The sequence below is a fragment of the Eretmochelys imbricata genome, chromosome 3 (assembly GCF_965152235.1).
Source record: "Eretmochelys imbricata isolate rEreImb1 chromosome 3, rEreImb1.hap1, whole genome shotgun sequence".
Taxonomy (NCBI): Eukaryota; Metazoa; Chordata; order Testudines; family Cheloniidae; genus Eretmochelys; species Eretmochelys imbricata.
Window position 1 is genome coordinate 76,493,425 of NC_135574.1, and position 19,185 is coordinate 76,512,609.

The 19,185-nt window shown below is 39.8% G+C and overlaps 1 protein-coding gene across 1 annotated transcript in view; it reads right to left on the reverse strand.

Annotated features, from left to right (window-relative positions):
* Positions 1-1,161: 1,161 nt before the first annotated feature.
* The window catches only part of SIM1 (SIM bHLH transcription factor 1), a 57,556-nt gene continuing 39,532 nt past the window's right edge, over positions 1,162-19,185 (reverse strand). Inside the window, exons 9-11 of the mRNA XM_077811690.1 lie at positions 17,280-17,445; positions 9,070-9,475; positions 1,162-1,892 (exon numbers count right to left, since the gene is read on the reverse strand). Of these exons, the coding sequence (XP_077667816.1) occupies positions 1,162-1,892; positions 9,070-9,475; positions 17,280-17,445 (1,303 nt within the window). The remainder of the gene's footprint in view (positions 1,893-9,069; positions 9,476-17,279; positions 17,446-19,185) is intronic.

The following is a 19,185-nucleotide window of genomic DNA, read 5'->3' on the forward strand; positions in this document are numbered from 1 at the left end:
AGTCAACAGGTTACCTCTTCCAACTTTGAGTCCTTACAATCTCCTTCACTTTCTCAATGAGCCCAAAGATTTTCTCTGAATTTATCACAGTCACCCTGCAGTCTTCACTTTATCTGTCTTTGTCTCTTATATGATTCCATTAATATAGTTGTGTTTTATAGTCCTTACAGCCAAATTTCCAGTAATTTTATGCAATTCCTCCTATGGTTCTAACTCACTCCTGATTAGCTCAGCCACTTGGAACTCACAGCATATTTATTGTTACATGGTATACATCACTATATGAGATTAAACTAATTCATCTTGGACCACTCTCTATTTCAGCTCCTTTCCCCCCTTTCCCTTCACTAATTTGCTTCCCTTTCACTTTACCAGACATCTCATGCACTCATTCAGAATGTGATCACAGTTCAAAGTATCTTCCCATTACAATCATATATTCTCAAAACCAGGCTGAGAAATCCTCCCTTTCTGATTCCTTCTTTTAAATATTGCATGAGCAAGCAGTCCAGTGGCCAGTCATAACTATGTTGCTCAATTTATGTCGTTCAAGTCCAGCAAGTGTGTAAGTATGCGTGTGGCTATTCAAGAAAGTAATAATTCTGAAGATCTCTCTCTCTCTTTTCCTTTTGGCTAGTCCTGGACACTTTACATCACTAATCAACATAACATGGCTAGAGTTTAACGAATAAACAAATCAGTTAATGTACCCATTTTATGTGTATTTTGAAAAGATATATGATCCACATTTTTGCATGTAAAGAATGCATAGCTGTTTTGGTGACTAAGACCTGTGGGGCACATGCAATTCAGAGAGTCGGCCCTTGGCAGTATTTTCATCAACTGACTCCAACACAATATGCATGAATTGCTCAGCCGGCCTGCCACAATGTGCTCCCAACACAGACCTCCTCTATCTTCTTTTCTGTATAATGTGGCAGCAACTTTGACTTTAGCTCCATTCACTATAACCCTGAATGCCAATTCCTTTTTTTTTTTTTTTTTTTTACAGTAACTCACTCATCCCCAGTACTTTAGGTTATTCTCTCTAGTGCAGTGTGGTATATCAAATGCTGGTAACAACAAGGGCATTAAAACTTATATATCTTCCAATTATATTTCAAAGATTTTTTTAGAGCACAAAATATTTTAGAAAAAACATCAGCTTCCATTGGTTATTATAACAGATGTCCCTTTGTGTCCTTGTGCTGGATCTTGCTGCATCCTTAAGTGAGAAGTCACATCAAAGTGTGATCCATTACAGCCCAAGGAATAGTTTCTAATGGTTTCACTGTCATATAGATGCTCCAGAGCATATCCAGTTAACGTATAAGCATGCTTGTCAAAGTACTGCCTGTGTGAGGTGTAATAATTTGGAGAAGCTGCTGGATGGTCCCCTGTGGCTTGATGAGGGGACATGTCTGAATGCAGGTAGTCTTTAGCTAGTATCAAACTAGATTTAGAAATGCGGTCGGAATTTGGGCTGCTTATCCTAGACAATGTTGTGGGGCTGTTGTCATAGTCATTTTCATGTGGGCTCATAAGCTTTCCATCTCGTTGCTGGACGTGTTCACAAGGAGAGGTGTTGGCAACTGTAGGAACACGGCAGACATCCCCTGTCAACTGTTGTGGCTGGTAGTTTGCAAAACAAATAGAGTGCTTTTTCCCTGCTCCATTAATGGAGACCAGCTGATCAGGGGTTGTTTTCTGTAACTGAAGCCTGTTTTCTTCCTCTTTAATCATTTGTTGGGTAGCTCTTATTAGCGTTTCAATTTTGCTGGGCTCATGTGGACTACTTTGATACTGCTCAGTACGGTATCGGTCTCCTGATTCACTAGCAGAACCAGGATCTGGGGAGCTAACAACACTGTCCTCATCCCAGTGTCCTCTCCCTGCAGAACAGATAAAGAAAGGGAACAAGTCATCAGTTTTGGTTTGTATGTGGATCTCAGAAAGAAGGTAAACAATCTAAAGTCCTCTTTTTAATGCAATGATGGATTGTGTTGGTCTTTCTGGTTATTGTTTGCTTTACAGTATCACCTGGAGACCCAAACTGAGATAAGTGCCCCATTGTGTATAAAAGACAGTCAGTCCCTGACACAAAAAATAGACAAGAGTCAATGTAAGTACTATTATCTCCATTTTTCAGATGGGGAACAGAAGCAAAGGTTAAGTGGCTTCCCCGAGGTCACAAAAGAAGCCCAGAGAAGAGCCAGGAATTCAAAACAGGTCCCTGAAACCCAGTCAAGTGCTTTAACCTCAAGACCATTCTTCCTACCACATAAGTGTTGTTCTCAAAATAGGCCAATTGAGCTAATTGACCCAAATATATGTGCTTGAGCTCTTAATGCAATATTTCTTCTGCAAAGGATATAAAAAATCAGTTGGGCACAAAACTGCAATTCAGACTTTCTGAGTTCTAGTCCTGGGTCTAACGCCACTAGCCTTGATTTGCCCAATGTACATTTACCACCTTCACCTGTAATATGCAGGTAATGCTACTTCTTCAGAGGGGTGATCTGAGGAGAAAGTCTGTTTGATCAGATTTTGAACCTAAAGGCCTGATTTTCAATGATGGTCTGTAATTTTGGGGTGTAATTAGCACCTCCAGTGAATGACAAGTACAGCTGGCAGCACTTGGCTGTCTAAGTACCTCTTTGCATCGTGAAAATCAGAAAGTGGATTGAGGCTCATCTGAAAATCAGGCCCACAAAAGGCTATATACATTTTTATTCTTCTTCTTATTATTATTAGACTTTTCCCTTTTAACCCCTTCTGTGCTTTAAGATGTCGGTAAAGTATATTATGAATCCAGACACTGGGTTTTTGTGTGGTCTTACATACCACATTATACATGCTGCCTGGCAATAAAAAAGAGAAACAACAAAACAGTTGCCTTTGTGTTCATAGATATAGCAGTTAACGCTGTACTTAGTTTTGTAATGCAAGAATATTTGTTGTCTCAAACCTTTAGAATAGGAAATTTAACAGTGCTTACCTGAAGTTTCCCTTTCTTCAAGTAATAAGGCCCACAGATCTGCTACAGGGAGCATTCAAGTCAGCATGCAATAGAGTGGGTGGAACCAGACCCATCCATCACTGGCAGGAGGGGAGTAACCCTACCCCTGAAGAACCTAACAACTGAAAGAATTTCCATAGCCACGGAGGATAATACCCAACTACAGAGACAATATAATAATGGAACTGGTAAAACACCTGCTAATATGCATGTCCATTGCAGAGCCCAAGGAGGACTTCTGCAAATTACTGAATGCTATGTTTTGCCTCAGCTTATATAAACAATATTGTCTGGTTGGGAGGGCAGGATCTGTGGACCTTTATTACTCAAAGAAAGAAAATTTTCAGGTAAACACAGATAAATTTTTCTATTCTTCTTTGTATTAAGGTCCACATATCTGTAAGAATGGGATGTCATCACCAGTGTGCCTCTAGCATGGGTGATAAAGTTAATAACTGTGGGCAAATATTATATACACTCCACTCTCAGCGCATAGCTGGGATACTGTGCTGTGGAGCACTGCTGAAGGCAACATCAGTTAGCTGTATGCCCATCACCATAGTATCCAAGCACCTCACAAATATTAATTTATCCTTAATATACACTTCTGAAACAGGGAATTATTATTTATCTGTACTGCAGCAGCACTCAGAGGACCCAGTCAGGATTAGGACTCCATTATGCTGGTCACTGTACAAAGAATAAAGAGAAGATAGTCCTATCTCAAAGTTCTTAACATTAATATCCCCATTTTATAGATGGGGAACTGAAATTTAGCAAAATTACCGACCAGATTCTGAGCAGCCCCTTATCTCCCAAATGGGCCCATTGGCTTCACGTGGATGCTTATGGAGAAAGCCTTCAATGTGAGTGAAGGTATCAGAATTTGTCCCAAACGGATTATTTGTGTAAGTGTTCATCCTCAAGGGTAAGTGGCTCAAAATCTAGCCCTAAGTAACTTGCCCGAAGTCACACAAGATGTCTGAGAGTTTTTCTCTGCCCAAGACGACAGTACCTTTGCCTTTTCTGGTTCTTACTTGTTTAGAAAAGACTTGGTGGATATACTATCTGTCATGGCCAATATACGCCCATTGTTCATGGAGAGAATCAGTTGCCTATGTCCATAACAAATAGTTCTGAGCTCTCATGCTGTACATCTTCTGTCAGGGCCATGTTCCCTGGATTGTCTGTGACCCCTCAAAGAAGTGCCCTATTCTTCCAGGCTGGCAGCATTGTCATAATTGTGTCTGATTTATGAAGCACTTTTCCCACTTTCACTGATGGGTGGGATAATTTGGAATATGGAAGGGACTGAAGAAAATTCTGGAGAGTTCTCAGTTTGTCTGTGGTCCACTGTAGTGTATCTATGCACAATGCTATCATGCCCAGGAGGAACATGAATGACTGTACTAGAGGCACTGTAGTACAACTGACTTCCAGTATGAGTGTTTACAGTTTGTCTTGCCACTCCTCCAAGAATATCACCCTATGCTTATTTGGAATCCAAATCTTACACTGAGCATCTAGGATCACTTTAGCTCTGGATGGGACCGTGAGGAAGGGATAAATATGGTTCCCTTCTTGTTTGAGAGCTATTATTAGGACCATTAGTGTCTTTGCACACTATCCAAAAGGTAAGGACTTGTGTTGGAAGTGATGTTATCCTTTGACATAGCATGATAACTTTCTGTGGGATGGTAATGGTAGAATATGGACTTATATACCTTTCGGCTACAAGCAACAGAAAATTATTGCTGATTATTGCTAGGATGAATTTCAGAGTCTCCATCTTGAATTTCCATTATTTTTAAATGTGTTCAAATGTTTAAAATCCAGCACTTCGCTGCTTCTGCCCAATCTCTTTATAACTCTTTGTGAACAGGATGGAGCATAGGTCTTTGCCCTCCTCGTAAGAGGAGACTGATTCTATAGCCCCTTATCTATACGGAGAAGGTGTAAATAGCTTTTTCCTCTCCCATTTCTTTCCTGGAAAGGTTGAGTTAGAGTAGAAAATGAATCGGTGTCTAGGTCTCTTATGAAATTCTAATGAGTATCTCTTCTGGAGAGGTCCAGGACATGTTTATCCAATATGAACAGTGGCCATTGTTCTGCACACTGGAAAGGATATGATATTAAGGAGGCTGGATATTGTCTGATAAACTACAACTTCCTCCAATCTGTTCTTTCTCTCTCTACTGTACTGGTTTTCCCTCTAGTTGTACAAAGAAAGGCTTTTTAATATTTGAAATGTGGCTTTTTCTCTCTTCTTTACTGCCTGCCAAAGGCTAATGTTCTTTTGTCTTCTCCAAATACTCTACTCCCCCACCCCACCCCACCCCGGGAGTTTGTCAGTTCTCCAAAATGCATTCTGAGAGAGTATTTTGAAACACATGAGAGATGTTCTCTTGCACTTGTGCTTTCTACAAGGGAAACCAGAAGCAGAACATTGTATTGTAACCTATTGTTCTTGCTGAGAAATGTAGTGCATCAAGTGATGCATCTAAAACCAATTCTGTCACCAAGAAGATTTTTCAGACAAAGGGCCCTAGACCACAAGTTTCGTTGGTCTTGAGGAGAATGAGATGCTAAAACATCTGTCCATGAAAAGGTAGAGCAGGCAAAATATTTGGAGGCAGTTGAAGCCCTCAAGGTTGGCCAAACTGGCCTCATAATTTCTTCTAAGGCATGAATCAACTGTCCAGTCCACAGAACCCTTGGAAGAAAATCCCCCTTTGTGGGGATCGCTGTGTCCTTTACAAGAAAGAAAAGAGCTGAGTTCATTTGGGGGAGAAACACCACATTTTATGTAGACAAAGGTACTTTTTAGAACCTTTTGTCTTGTTTGTTTTAACCTTTCTTGGCTTTGGAGGAGACACCCATTTCTCCTTAGTGACATCCTCCAGGGCTTCATGAAGAGGGATGTATGGTTCCAGTTTAGATCCAGATGAGAAATATTGTGTAGTCTTTTCTGAGGAGATACAAGAGGTTGATTCCAGTAGTTTGGAAGTATCTTTCCTTGACTCCTTCCGTGCTCTGATCTTCTGATGCTGATCTTTGTGGGGAAAAGATGTGGAGTTGCCACTTGCTATTTCTCCAGCATGGCCTGCCCTGGCACAAGAGGCCTAGGTGACTCCTGCCTGGAATGAACCATTACTGAGGGGCCTGCCCACAAAAAGAGGGGAGAAGTGTAGAAGGCACATTAATTTTGCTTTCCCCTTCTTGCTTTGACCACCATTATTAGCTTGTTATGGGTGACAATGCACTGTCACCACTCAAGTACACCTCAGAAAGAGAGAAGAGAAAAATCACATTCTTACCCAAAGAAGCAGCTCTGGAAGCAAAGTTCAAATGTTTTAAGTCCAGTCAGTTCAAAGGGGGGTTGTTTGGGGAAAGACTGATGCTCTGTAGTAGTGTGGTTTGGAACTGCCTGTCTGCAACTGTGGAGGCAGAATGAAACTGGTAGGTTCTTCAGAACATGGGGCATTCCCTTCCTGATAGTGACGGAGAGGTCTGGTTCTGCCCCCAAAGCTACATGCAGGCTGAAGATCCACTGTAATAGATCTGTGGAGCTTCATACAATGAGGAATTGGCTCCATGTCTAGTTGGCAGCCGGTGTCAAGTGGAGTGCCCCAGGGGTCGGTCCTGGGGCCGGTTTTGTTCAATATCTTCATAAATGATCTGGAGGATGGTGTGGATTGCACTCTCAGCAAATTTGCGGATGATACTAAACTGGGAGGAGTGGTAGATACGCTGGAGGGCAGGGATAGGATACAGAGGGACCTAGACAAATTGGAGGATTGGGCCAAAAGAAATCGGATGAGGTTCAATAAGGGTAAGTGCAGGGTCCTGCACTTAGGACGGAAGAACCCAATGCACAGCTACAGACTAGGGACCGAATGGCTAGGCAGCAGTTCTGCGGAAAAGGACCTAGGGGTGACAGTGGACAAGAAGCTGGATATGAGTCAGCAGTGTGCCCTTGTTGCCAAGAAGGCCAATGACATTTTGGGATGTATAAGTAGGGGCATAGCGAGCAGATCGAGGGACGTGATTGTCCCCCCTATTCGACATTGGTGAGGCCTCATCTGGAGTACTGTGTCCAGTTTTGGGCCCCACACTACAAGAAGGATGTGGATAAATTGGAAAGAGTCCAGCGAAGGGCAACAAAAATGATTAGGGGTCTGGAACACATGACTTATGAGGAGAGGCTGAGGGAACTGGGATTGTTTAGTCTGCGGAAGAGAAGAATGAGGGGGGATTTGATAGCTGCTTTCAACTACCTGAGAGGTGATTCCAGAGAGGATGGTTCTAGACTATTCTCGGTGATGGAAGAGGACAGGACAAGGAGTAATGGTCTCAAGTTGCAGTGGGGGAGGTTTAGGTTGGATATTAGGAAAAACTTTTTCACTAGGAGGGTGGTGAAACACTGGAATGCGTTGCCTAGGGAGGTGGTGGAATCTCCTTCCTTAGAAGTTTTTAAGGTCAGGCTTGACAAAGCCCTGACTGGGATGATTTAATTGGGGATGGGTCCTGCTTTTGAGCAGGGGGTTGGACTAGATGACCTCCTGAGGTCCCTTCCAACCCTGATATTCTATGATTCTATGAATTATCTGAAGCATCTGGAATAAAAGTTAAACTAACAAACAAATCAAAACCAAGCTCTATTTTCAGCTTTTTTTGATTGTCTGTGGTAAAAAAGTGATAAATATATTTTTATCATATCTGTAAGAACTACACTATATCCATAAATAATATTTTACATTACACCATGAGCATGATCACCAACAATTATAACATGAGAAATTGATTTTATATATATATATATATATGTCTGTAGCTACTGTGAAATCAACTCACACATCTCTGTTCTCATATTAGGAAGAAAAAGCTAGCTGAACTCATGAATATCAGCATTAGGGAGCAGAATACAAGGAAGTGCCATAGCTTATCACAAAGAGAAAGCTGCAGAACAGTACTAACCAAAGCAAATTAGAGACCTCTATTCTTCCTTCTCTTTCTTTCAGACTGTATTTCCTTGAATCTGCTATTTCATTTTCTCTCTCCGCATAATTTTTTTCTTATTGGAATGAAACAGTACCTTTTCTTTCTGAACTTATAATGCCAGATGCTAAAAGTCAATGGAGCTATGCCAATTTACAAAAGCTGAAGATTTGGCCCTATATAAAGTGCTATGATGGGTTCTTTAGGTAATACCTAGTGGTGCAATCCAGTTCTTTTTTCAATATGCACAATTACTGCAACAATGGACTGCCACAAATAGTCTATAATTATCTCTATGCTTCTCATGGCTTTTTTTTTTTTTCGCTAATTTGTATATGAAACATCTGCAGCACAAGGTAGGTTGTGATGGATAACCCTCAAAAAGTTTGGAAGTACAATTTGGTTTGGATAAGCACCTGGTATTCTGAGTGTTTATGTGAATTTTATCTAAACCTCTTGACTCTATCAAATCAAGATCAGGGTTTCTTTTGAAGTTTCCAATACTCCTTGCCCTTACTCTGGCTGGAATTACTTGGAAGAAACTCTTCCTTGGGTTTTTTATCCAGCATATTTACTTCTAGTCCAAGACAGGACCAGTGGAAAGGATCAAAACTTTAAAAAGTAAAAAAAAGAGGGGGAAAAAATATCTCCAATTTTTTTCAAACTTCAAAACATATTAAATTTAGGTTTGGTTCTGGATAAAAGTTTGGGTTAGTTCTTATTCTATCCAAACTTGCACAGCCTTCACTCAAGGTAATAAAATACATATGCTAAGAGCACTTCTTCACATGTTTGCTATGATTTCACTTATTATGTGTTCCTAACTAAATTTCACATTTAAAAAAATATGGAACAAATAGAATATTTTATTATTTAGGCGAGATCATCAAAAGCCAGACTTGCACCTTTACAACTCCGAGTTCATACACATGGACCCTGACATGAGCACACACATCAGGAATCACATGTATACAAGTCGGGCATGTTCAAGTCAGTCGTTTGAAATTCTGCCTCTATACTGCAATACCATCATTTCAGCAATTATCTCTTACCATGTATTCTGTGAACTGAAGTGATGTGGGGCATGCTGTTTTCATATGCTTCTCTGCTTTCAGGGGAAGTTTTTGTCAGGGGCAATGCTGAACGAGAACCCCACCAAGTATCCCTTCCAGGCTGTGGTGTGCCCAGGAAATATCTACCAGCCTCACACCTGCCTCCTTCACAGGCCTGAGTATGGAAATGTCTATCATCGGTCAACCTGGAATGGTCAAGTGCAAAACCATAGCAGAGAGAGCTGCGGTCTGAGTACTGTCTATAGGCACAGGAGACGTCATGGTGTTGAGAGCTTGGCCTTTCAGCAGGTTCCATTAATTGTGGAGAGGCAGTATCAGTTAGTGGACTTCCACCCCATTGGCTCTCATGGTCAGATTCAGATCTTTCTGTGTGAAATCCAGAATACTGTAACACAAAAGGAAAGGCAGAGGCATAACTAAACCAGAACAAGACAACATAAGCAACTAGACTGGGGGAAAAGGTTGCTCTTCTTCTGATGGGGACACATCTCACAGTCTTTTCCTGTACAGCATTCTGTGATGAGCCCATACCCAACAAGGCAGACATTAGAAAAGTCTGAAAACATTCCCCTCTCCCCTTTAAAAAGCCCTCTTATGACTTGTAAAGTCTAGCTCACCAAATTCAACACTGATGTTCAATAGTTCAATACTTCAGCTCCCTTCTTGCATTCAAAAGCAGTTTTAAAATGGATTGAAATAACCTCTTGCCCTGGACATGCGCTCATCTCCAAACCAAAATTGAACCTGTTTTGAAATTCCTATTTCATGATCCCTATCCCTTCCACATATCTCGCTTTCTCACCTGTGGTGGCAGGTCTTCTCAGAGTTTCCTTTCTCACCCACTGCTGATGGAAAGGAAGGTTCCGGGGCACTCAGGGATTTCAAAATACTGTGGAGAAAAGCTCCAGAGTGCTCCTAAATTTTAAAGCAGTGGATCAGCAGGACCCCAAAGGGTTACACTGCCCTCCTGCATGAAAGCAAGGAAACAAACTACTGGAGACTATTTACCAGAAGCGGAGACTATTTACCAGAACAGGGGAAGAGGGTTATCTGGTCACCCCCACTTGAGAATAGTACTGAATCGTGGGGGAGGAGAGCACAAAAGGCAGACAGAATCAGGACCTGTCAAGGAGGAGCAAGATATATGGGGCCAGTTGGAGCAAGGCTTGTGCTTAGCGAGAATTAAAGGTAATGCTACATTTAAGATAAGCATATGAATTTCTGGATGCTTTTCTGAAAAAGTAATGCTTATTATAGCTTATGAATATTTCTATTAATTTGTGCCATCAAAATATATGGATCATTTTCTTACATCAGCTATACCCAAGATCATGGAGTGGGATGGGACCAAACATGCAACTCTCATCTCTCTAGTACTGCATATCAATGCCACAAATTGTAAGTTTAAAAAGAAAAAAAAAGAGGGAAAAAAAGATCTCCAATTTTTTTCAAACTACAAAACATATTAAATTTAGGTTTGGTTCTGGATAAAAGTTTGGGTTAGTTCTTATTCAATATGCTTAAAAGAACCTGTAATTCTCAACTCCTCTCACTCCCCCGGTAAATACCCAGTAACCTTTTCTTTTGGTACAAATCAAATCTCTTTCCTAAAAACATAAGCTACCATCTCTTTCATTAAACTGAGTTGCTATGAAACTCTTCATTATCAAACAGAATCAAGGTCAATGCACTTACCAATCAAAACTACTGACCATATGTTTAACTTCAGGAAAGTTAAACCATCTGTGCAACTCCAGCAGTGGAACTATTTGGGTAGGAAGGGGGGCAGGGTTGTGTGTGTGTTTTTAATTGCTTATTTCTGCAGCATTTTGAGTTGTGAACTTTGTTTGCTGACAAAAAAGGCTAATATGAGTCTAACCGAGAAATGGTAGCAGCTTTGCATAGGCCAATCATGTTTTGTTATTTGTTCACAAAAGAAAATTCAATGCAAAAAGACCTACATACAGACTTACGGGCAGAAGATATGCGGGGTAGAGTAAAGACTAACAGTCCAGTACAACCCTATTTATCTCTCAGTCTTAGGGGACACCAGACCCTTTCAGATATATAGGGTTTTAGATGAAGGTGAGGGAACAAGAGGCAACAAATTAGTCTCTTTAAAACCAGTCTGGAAAACCATCCAACATTCTGAGCCTGGGATATAGGCTTCTCGGCCTTTGTTGGCTGCCCTTAGCTGGGATATAATATCATGATATTATATCTTACTCTAGCTTAGCTCACATAAATGGACTTCAGTTAGCTGTGAATTTTTGTTAATTGGTGTAGCATTGTGTGCCAAACTAGTAAATAAACTCTTCTCTGCTCTTCCTAGCACAAACGTCCTCAAACTTTTCTGTGACAAGGACATAGAGTTTGTTTTGAAATTTTTTCATAAAAAAATTAATTGGCAAAAATACGGCTTTTCAACTAAAACAAAAGTTTTAAAACACAAAAATTTATTTTGGTCACTTTTTTTAAAAAATTTTCCACACAAAAATGGAAACCAAAAAAATGAAAATGCTCCAGTAAAAGTTTTCACTAAAAATAAAAAATGCTTTTTGGTTCAGTTTTTAGATTGCAGTTTTCAAAAACTGAAATTTTTTACCAAAAATAGAATGGTTTCAGTGTTTTATTTTAAAAAAAGATGTTTTTTTTTTTTCCCAAAAAAAGTAAGATTTCACATGAAAAATAACTGGCATTAAACTGGTTGGGAATTTTTTGTCAAAATGAATTTCCAATGGAAAACTGAAATTTTCCATAGAAAGGGGCAGTAGGGGCACCAGGTTTCCAAACCACTACTCCCATGAGGCAATGCTCCACAATGGGGAAAATGCAGTTTAATGATGTACTGACTAGAAATGAAGTGTTTTGACATTCCCAGATCAGAATGTTTAATTTCAATCAAAAATGTCAAAATGTTACATTTCAATATTTCCGAATAGCAATTTTTCAGAATTTCAGTTCTAAAAAAGTTTTTGAAATTTCAACTTTTCATTCCAATTTGGAATAACAACAAAATGTTGAAATGTTAGAATTTCTCACAGGAAAATTCCAAATTTTGCTCAGCTTTCATGGGTATTTTTTTCTCCTGGCTCTATTATGCAGCTATATTGCTACCAACATGGAAAGAGTTTTTGTCACTAATATATATATTTAGGTTGCAGTGACAATTTGTTTGACTTCTGTGGGGATCTTCTTCACATAGGTAAAAATAAGAGTGAATTCAACAGGTCTTACACATTTATCTCACAGAGCAGGGAACTATTCCAAAGGGCACATATCCAATGTGTGAGAAATGCACCAGGTAATGGGCGATATAGCCATGTAACCAAAAACAGCAAGACTTTGTACTTGATGTAAAGGGTTGTTATCTGAGATCTGATCTGGTGCAGCTGCTAGGCCCTGGGCCAAATTAAATTAACACAATGAGTTTTTGTGGCCCACATGGTCTAGAAAGCCTGCCTGTATATGACAGCATATCCTCAGTCCACAGCACAGGCAGACATAACCTAAAACATTTTCTTTTAAAGCTTCTCCACTTGGCATTGTCAGGCTGTCTCTACTGCTGCCTTCCCACCCTTATGTCTTCTGGGAACATGATGTTCACAGGTGGGGATCACTTAGGTGGGTAAGGGTGACTTTCCTCAGTGGTAGTTGGAGTAGGGTTGTAAAGCAGCAGCTCCAAGCTCTGCTGAAACAGAAATGAAAATGGCACCTCTCAAATTAAAATTAGGCTCAATTAGCCCAAGTGATGAAAGGGCACAGAAAACTGAATTTGGTTTCAATAGCAATCTGGCCAATCAGAAGCACTGAAACCATTGTTTTCTGTAAAGAAACTGCTCCTGCATAATTGAAAGTGTGCTGCTTTGCTCATTTTTCTCCGTGTCTGCTCTCAGGCAGTACTTTTTAGACATGTGGCTTGTCTAATCAAATTAGGAGATAAAGGTTGGGACAAGATGAAGGACTTCTTTGGCCTGAGGCAACACCTGAAATCAATCACACCTTCCAAAGCTAAAAATATAGTTGGCAGAAAAGGAACAACTACAAATTCAAATGATCTATTTCAGACCACTTCCAGTCCTCCAACGGCTTCCTGCTGGGCTGCCAGCTCCTGATAGACTGACCTGGCACTTCCAGACACTGGAGCTGTCTTCCAAAGCACTAGTTCAGTGTGCCAGCCTGATGAGAAGTGATCAGAGGATTTGCATCGACCCAGCAAGGGATCTTTTGGACTCACTGATGCTCCTTTTATCCCAGGAGAATTTTCGGGAGGGTTTTATTTTGGGGGATAGAAAGAGGAAGAAATCAATCCTCCCATGGCTATCTAAAGCTTAGTTTAAGAGAGGCCATAAAAATGTAGTAGGCTACAATATTTTTGTCACTTTCCCCCATCAGACACATACCTGATCTCTCATGCCATAATACCGAATACAAGTGTCTCTCTGGCATCAGCCCCCATCCTTCCATAGATAGCAACAGCAGCCAGCTTCACACACAATGCCAGATGTTCATGCAATGGATGTTACAGTTACCTAATTTCCTGGCAGCCTGCTCAGGTTTTTATCATTATAAACTGTTAAATATATAGTGAAATCCTCTCAGAGTGGAGTCCTCTTTTCCATGAAAAACTTTCACTAGATGCGGCATTAGCAGCTTTTCCTCTTGATTTGTGTCTTAGCCATGAGAAAAAACATCACAGATGCGGGCTGCATTGTACTAAGAACATATGCATGCTTTTAAATCACTTTTATCTTACTTTTTACTAATGTAACCCTGAAATGTAAAATATGTTCTTTTTGTATTCACTATTATAGGCAGAACAGATGGTGAAAGGCTTAGATTAAAGTAATACAGCATGTCCATTAAAATAACCCCCACTGCTGGTAAGTCTTCACCAGATCAGGAGTTATGTTTACTATAAAAAAGGGTTTTGCTTTGCTGTTTGGAATACATTGATAGTTGCCAAAGCTTTAGGCTACAGCAAGAAACAGTAAACAAATAAGAGGCTGTCCAGCAGGGGCCCAATCCAAATGTCCTTACATAGCCCTTTAAAACAGTGGGTGATTTGGCTGAGTGAGAATGAGTAAGGGCTGCAGAATGAATCCCGACCATTCCTTTTTAGTGGAAGTAGAGCAAAATTGGCATCAACATCAATTGCATGGCAACTTAGCAATAATTAATGTGCACTTATAGGGTATTGTTATTGCTACAGTAAAAAAAGTATATGGTCTAATAATTACTAAAAACCCAACAGCTATTGAATATATCTTCGCCAAAGAGAACTAAGGAAGAGGTTTAGATGAAACAATAAAGGTTGATCAAAATCTGACCATAAAATGTTTCTATCAGAGGCTGAGAACTTTCAACTTTTCCTTTAAATGATCATTACTAATGGAAGATTAAACTCCAAAGCAATGGTTCAGACGATCACAATTAAAATGTTTTGCCAATCTTGTTGCTATTTCCTGTGTACAGAATAAATGAGGCCTAGGGCTAGCTCTTTGGGATATAGAATAAATGGAGGTCCAGAGCTAGATTTTGGGAGAACCCAAATAGATTTATAGTAATAGGGCAGAGGAGGAGGAAAGGGACATCCTTTAGCCAACTCAGTCATTCTTTTCTCTAATAACCCCATCAGTCTCTTATCCCTTCTCCTATATTTAATCAGGCTTCACAAGCAGAGTACTGATCAATGCATTCAGACAGCAGCAAACCCCACAATCACATAATGAATATTGGTCTGCCCTTCTCCCATCCTGAGGCAGGCTTTGCAGGTCCCTGTTCTGCTATAGTCAATTTGAATTAAACAAATTCTGACAAGAATTGAAATTCGACAAAGTCACTTTTAGTGAAAGAGAGTCTAGTAGAAGGATTCTGCTCTGCAAATACCCTAGTCCACCTTATTCAGCGATAACGTGAGGTTTGAGAAAAATTTTAACACTGTGTTAAGTGAGCCGAGCTCCTCTCCTCCTGCCCAAGTAATGACCATGCAACTGAGACTTATTAAAATCTGTTTTTCTTACAGTCCCCATCTCACGTAGCTGTCCTAGTGGTACACAGCTGGCAAAGGAGTAGATTCTCAGGCATCACTCAGTAAAGCATATTTTTCCCCGTTTTTCTTCTAAGAGTAAGGAAGCAAGGCAAAAAAAAGAAAAGTACACACATTTAAAAACCATCAAAAATACCCACTGACAGCTGGGTAACCCCAAGGGATCTCCATGTCCAATGGCACTAATTTTAGTAAGAATCTCCCCCCTCCAAAAAAAAAACAACAGGCTCTGTATGTGAGCCAAAACCCTTACCGTCATTTTATAACCATGCTTTTGAGTCACTCTCCAATTCTCCACAACTGAGTGACAGATTATGTGGGCTGGAAACTGATGGGCACAGGCAATACCACCTGCTGCAAGTTCTTTACAACAGCTTTGGTTGGTCTTTCAACAGTTTATTCAGTGACTGGAAGGGATGAGGTACAGACAAGCTGCCAGCATTGCTTGTGGCGGGGTGCTATAATATACAGTATGACTGTTTTTCAATAAATTGACAACCAGCACTGTTGCCGCTTTATGTATGACAAAACCTCTGGCTTTACTACCAGTTTAACTAGTGATAAGGATGTAAATTGAATTGGAGACTAGCCATTCAGGCAATAACCACTACTAAATTAAGGCCCAAATGCATGAGGGTTGCTAAAGGTGCTAACTAACGAAAAATGTTGGTGGCAAGGAAGAGGAATCTGTATGGATACTAATCTCACGTAAGAGAGATGAAACTAAGAGTAGTGAACACTATCAAGGGACAGTGCCAAACAATGGATGAGTTCAGATGTCCAAAAGATAAAACAGTTGAATATCTCATTGGGAATATTTTGTAGATACAATTTCTCAAAATTGTAAACACATTTTATTAGAACTGTTCATTGTGGAGCATTCAAGAGGAAAGGCTCTTCTGGAACAAGTCCTGAGTAACACACACAAGTGTAATGTGATCAAAATATGAAGTAACAGTAACTATAATGGCCATTTTCAAAACTGGCTTCACAAAGTTAGGAATCTGAGTTCACCCTGAGGTGCCCAAATAAGTATCCCCATTATCAAAATTGCTTGATACCCAGCAGCTCTCACTGCAGTAAGTTAAAACTGCTGGGTCCTTTTGAACTTTCGAAAAACAGGCCACTTATTTAAGCACCACAGTATGAACTCGAGATACTCACTTTAAGAACCCAGTTTTGCAAATATTTGTCTTGCAGGGGAATCATATCAAGAGGTAACACTATGAGCCAAATATTCAACTGGATTCCTTACAGGCATCCACAGTTATCTGACTGTGCACCGCGTATTCATGCAAGTATCTCCACTTGGGGCACTTGAGTAAGGCCCACAGGACTGGGCTCAATATTTGGTAGCCACAACAGTTTGTATGCTCAACAAACCATACCTTCCTGATCAAATATGGAGTTCTGTGCAGCCAAAGAGTTGTATGAACAGATTTTTGCAAACGTGTCTTTGGAGAGCCATTGGAAAATTGACCCCACACAATAGTCAGGAGATTTTTTTTAAATGTAAGCCTGAATATGAAAAAAAGGGAATTAATGTCTATTGAAACCTAACACCATCTGCCTGTGTTTCCTTTTTCCATTCACAACTTTGTGCCTGGAGGAACCTTCTTCCTCCAGTGCACCAAGCATCATCCTGACCCTTCCAAGAAACTCACTTCTTTTAGCAAACATTTCACCACTAGTCTCCACTCACGTGCTTCCTACTGCCTTTCCTTCTCCTGATAATTATAGGGCTAGAAAAATAGCTTATGAAAAAATAGGATCATACCATAACTGGATCATTCAAATGGGCACAATTCAAAGTCCCCAGATACCAAACAACAAAAATGCTACACCAAGAGCTTTTTCAACTCTCCAGTTGTCACTCACCTATGAAATCCCCACCATATATTATTGATGATGATGATTTATTGATGCTGCATCATACTGTACATGGTATTTTACAGACAATTAACAACACATCCCTACCCTCAAGATCTTATAGTCTAAGGACCCAATTCTGCCACCCTTTACTCATATTGAGGAGTACTTTCCTCAGCCCTTTCTAATTTCCTGCTTGAAAGTCAGTCAAAATCAAGTTATGCAGTAAAGAAAGCTTTGTAATATAAATATGTTGTTCAAAGACAGCTACCTGTGGATACGGTGATGTCCTTGATTTTGACTTTGTGCTTGAGAGCCGTGATTTGCTTCCCTTTCTATTGTCCGTTATGGTTGGAGTTGAATTTGCGTATGAGAATGATGGCTTGGTTGCTGTCACTTGATCCAGGGAGAGTTGTAGTCCTTTATATTCGGTATCCCTATTAAAGGCAGAAGTAGAAGACATAAACTCACTCAATATCTTAGTCAGACCCGTTTTCTTGTTTGATGGGGGATGGAAACAATTAGTATCTGGGGTGGGGACATCCAGGACAACTGTATAGCTTTAGTTTTTCTCTACAATATGTATAATTAGAAAAGCCTAAAAATGAAACTAATGTCTCATTCTATTATACAGAGAAATAGTGGACTCAGAAGTAGAGCTGGTCAGAGAAACTTTGACATAACCATATTCCATTGGAATATATGGTTCCTTTGAAATCAAAATGCTTCATAAGATTGGTTGGTTGGTCCCAGAATTTCATTTTGGAAGGAAAACAGGATAAAAGTTTTGCCAGTGTCAAAACAGACTGTTATGACATTTTTTAAACAAAATATTTCAATCACCCCAAAATGAATTTTTTTTCTGGAATTTTCCTTCACAGAGCATTTCAAAAATTTCAGGTTTCACTCAGATTCAGAGCCAAAAAAATCTTCACAAAACGGAACTCCTGTCTTTCGCACAGCATTACTCAAAAGATGTGCAGACAAGTAACAAACGCTCTGCTATGCAGTTATCAGAGAATAAAAGAATAAAAGAAGGGGCCAGATTCTCCAAAGTTGAATGATCGCACGTACACACTGTCAAAGCTGTTTCTTTGCTCAAAGTGAATGTTAAAATACACTTGTTTAATGTTTCATGATAAAATCATTCAGAACACTATGTTACTGGGAGGGAGGGGAGAGGAATCCTCCACTCCAAAAAATATGCATATTTCACGGTCTAGGTAGAAGCTGGCAGTAGCTATGGTGGCACACATTTAAAAAATGACTTTCCTATGATTATTTCATGACTCTAAAAAATGTCTACACAAAAAAAAGTGTCCCAGTTTTTTTATTTTGAAAATATGGTTACCTTATACACTGCATTCTCCCCATCTTGGAGCTCCACTTTCTTCAGTAATACAAAGCAGTGATGATGGGGACTTTTGAAAATATTACAAGGCAGTGAGTTTGTAGCTATGCAGTTAAAGGGGTGTGGATGGTGGATTTTGTTTTTTTTTTTAAAACTGACATATATACAACTACCAGTGACAGAACAGTAAATCAAGGGATTTGTGAATATTATTTTGGCAATCTCTGAATTCAGACTGCTGTGATTTGTGAGATCATGAATATTGATGAATATTTGTGAATATGTTTGCAAATCGTGAAACTTTCACAAAATATCCACCCAAAAATTTACTATTCATTATTCCCCCGTTTAAAGATCTTCAATAATACAATCAGGGAGAATTAAAAAAAAATACCATAAAACTTAAATGACGAATCACTGAGTAGCCAAAAATACCAGTTCACAAAGTCAGAAGGTTATTTACTCCAACTTTTTAGTGAATAGTGTATACAAATACATTCTAAGAAAATCAGCAATAGTTCATACTGAAAAAAGAAAAAGGAGTACTTGTGGCACCTTAGAGACTAACCAATTTATTTGAGCATAAGCTTTCGTGAGCTACAGCTCACCTCATCGGATTTGCTCACCAAAACGGGGATAAATTCTTAGGATAGAATTATGTCCTTGATCTATGTGACTCTGTGAGGAGAATAGGAAGTGAGCAGCCCCCATCTTTCTGCATGATCACGTAGAACCTACTCTGATCATGTCTGTGGAGAAGGAAGAAAGTAAGAAGCTGCATTCCTCATCCTGCCTCCCACAAACCAGCAGGGAAGTGGGAGGAGCC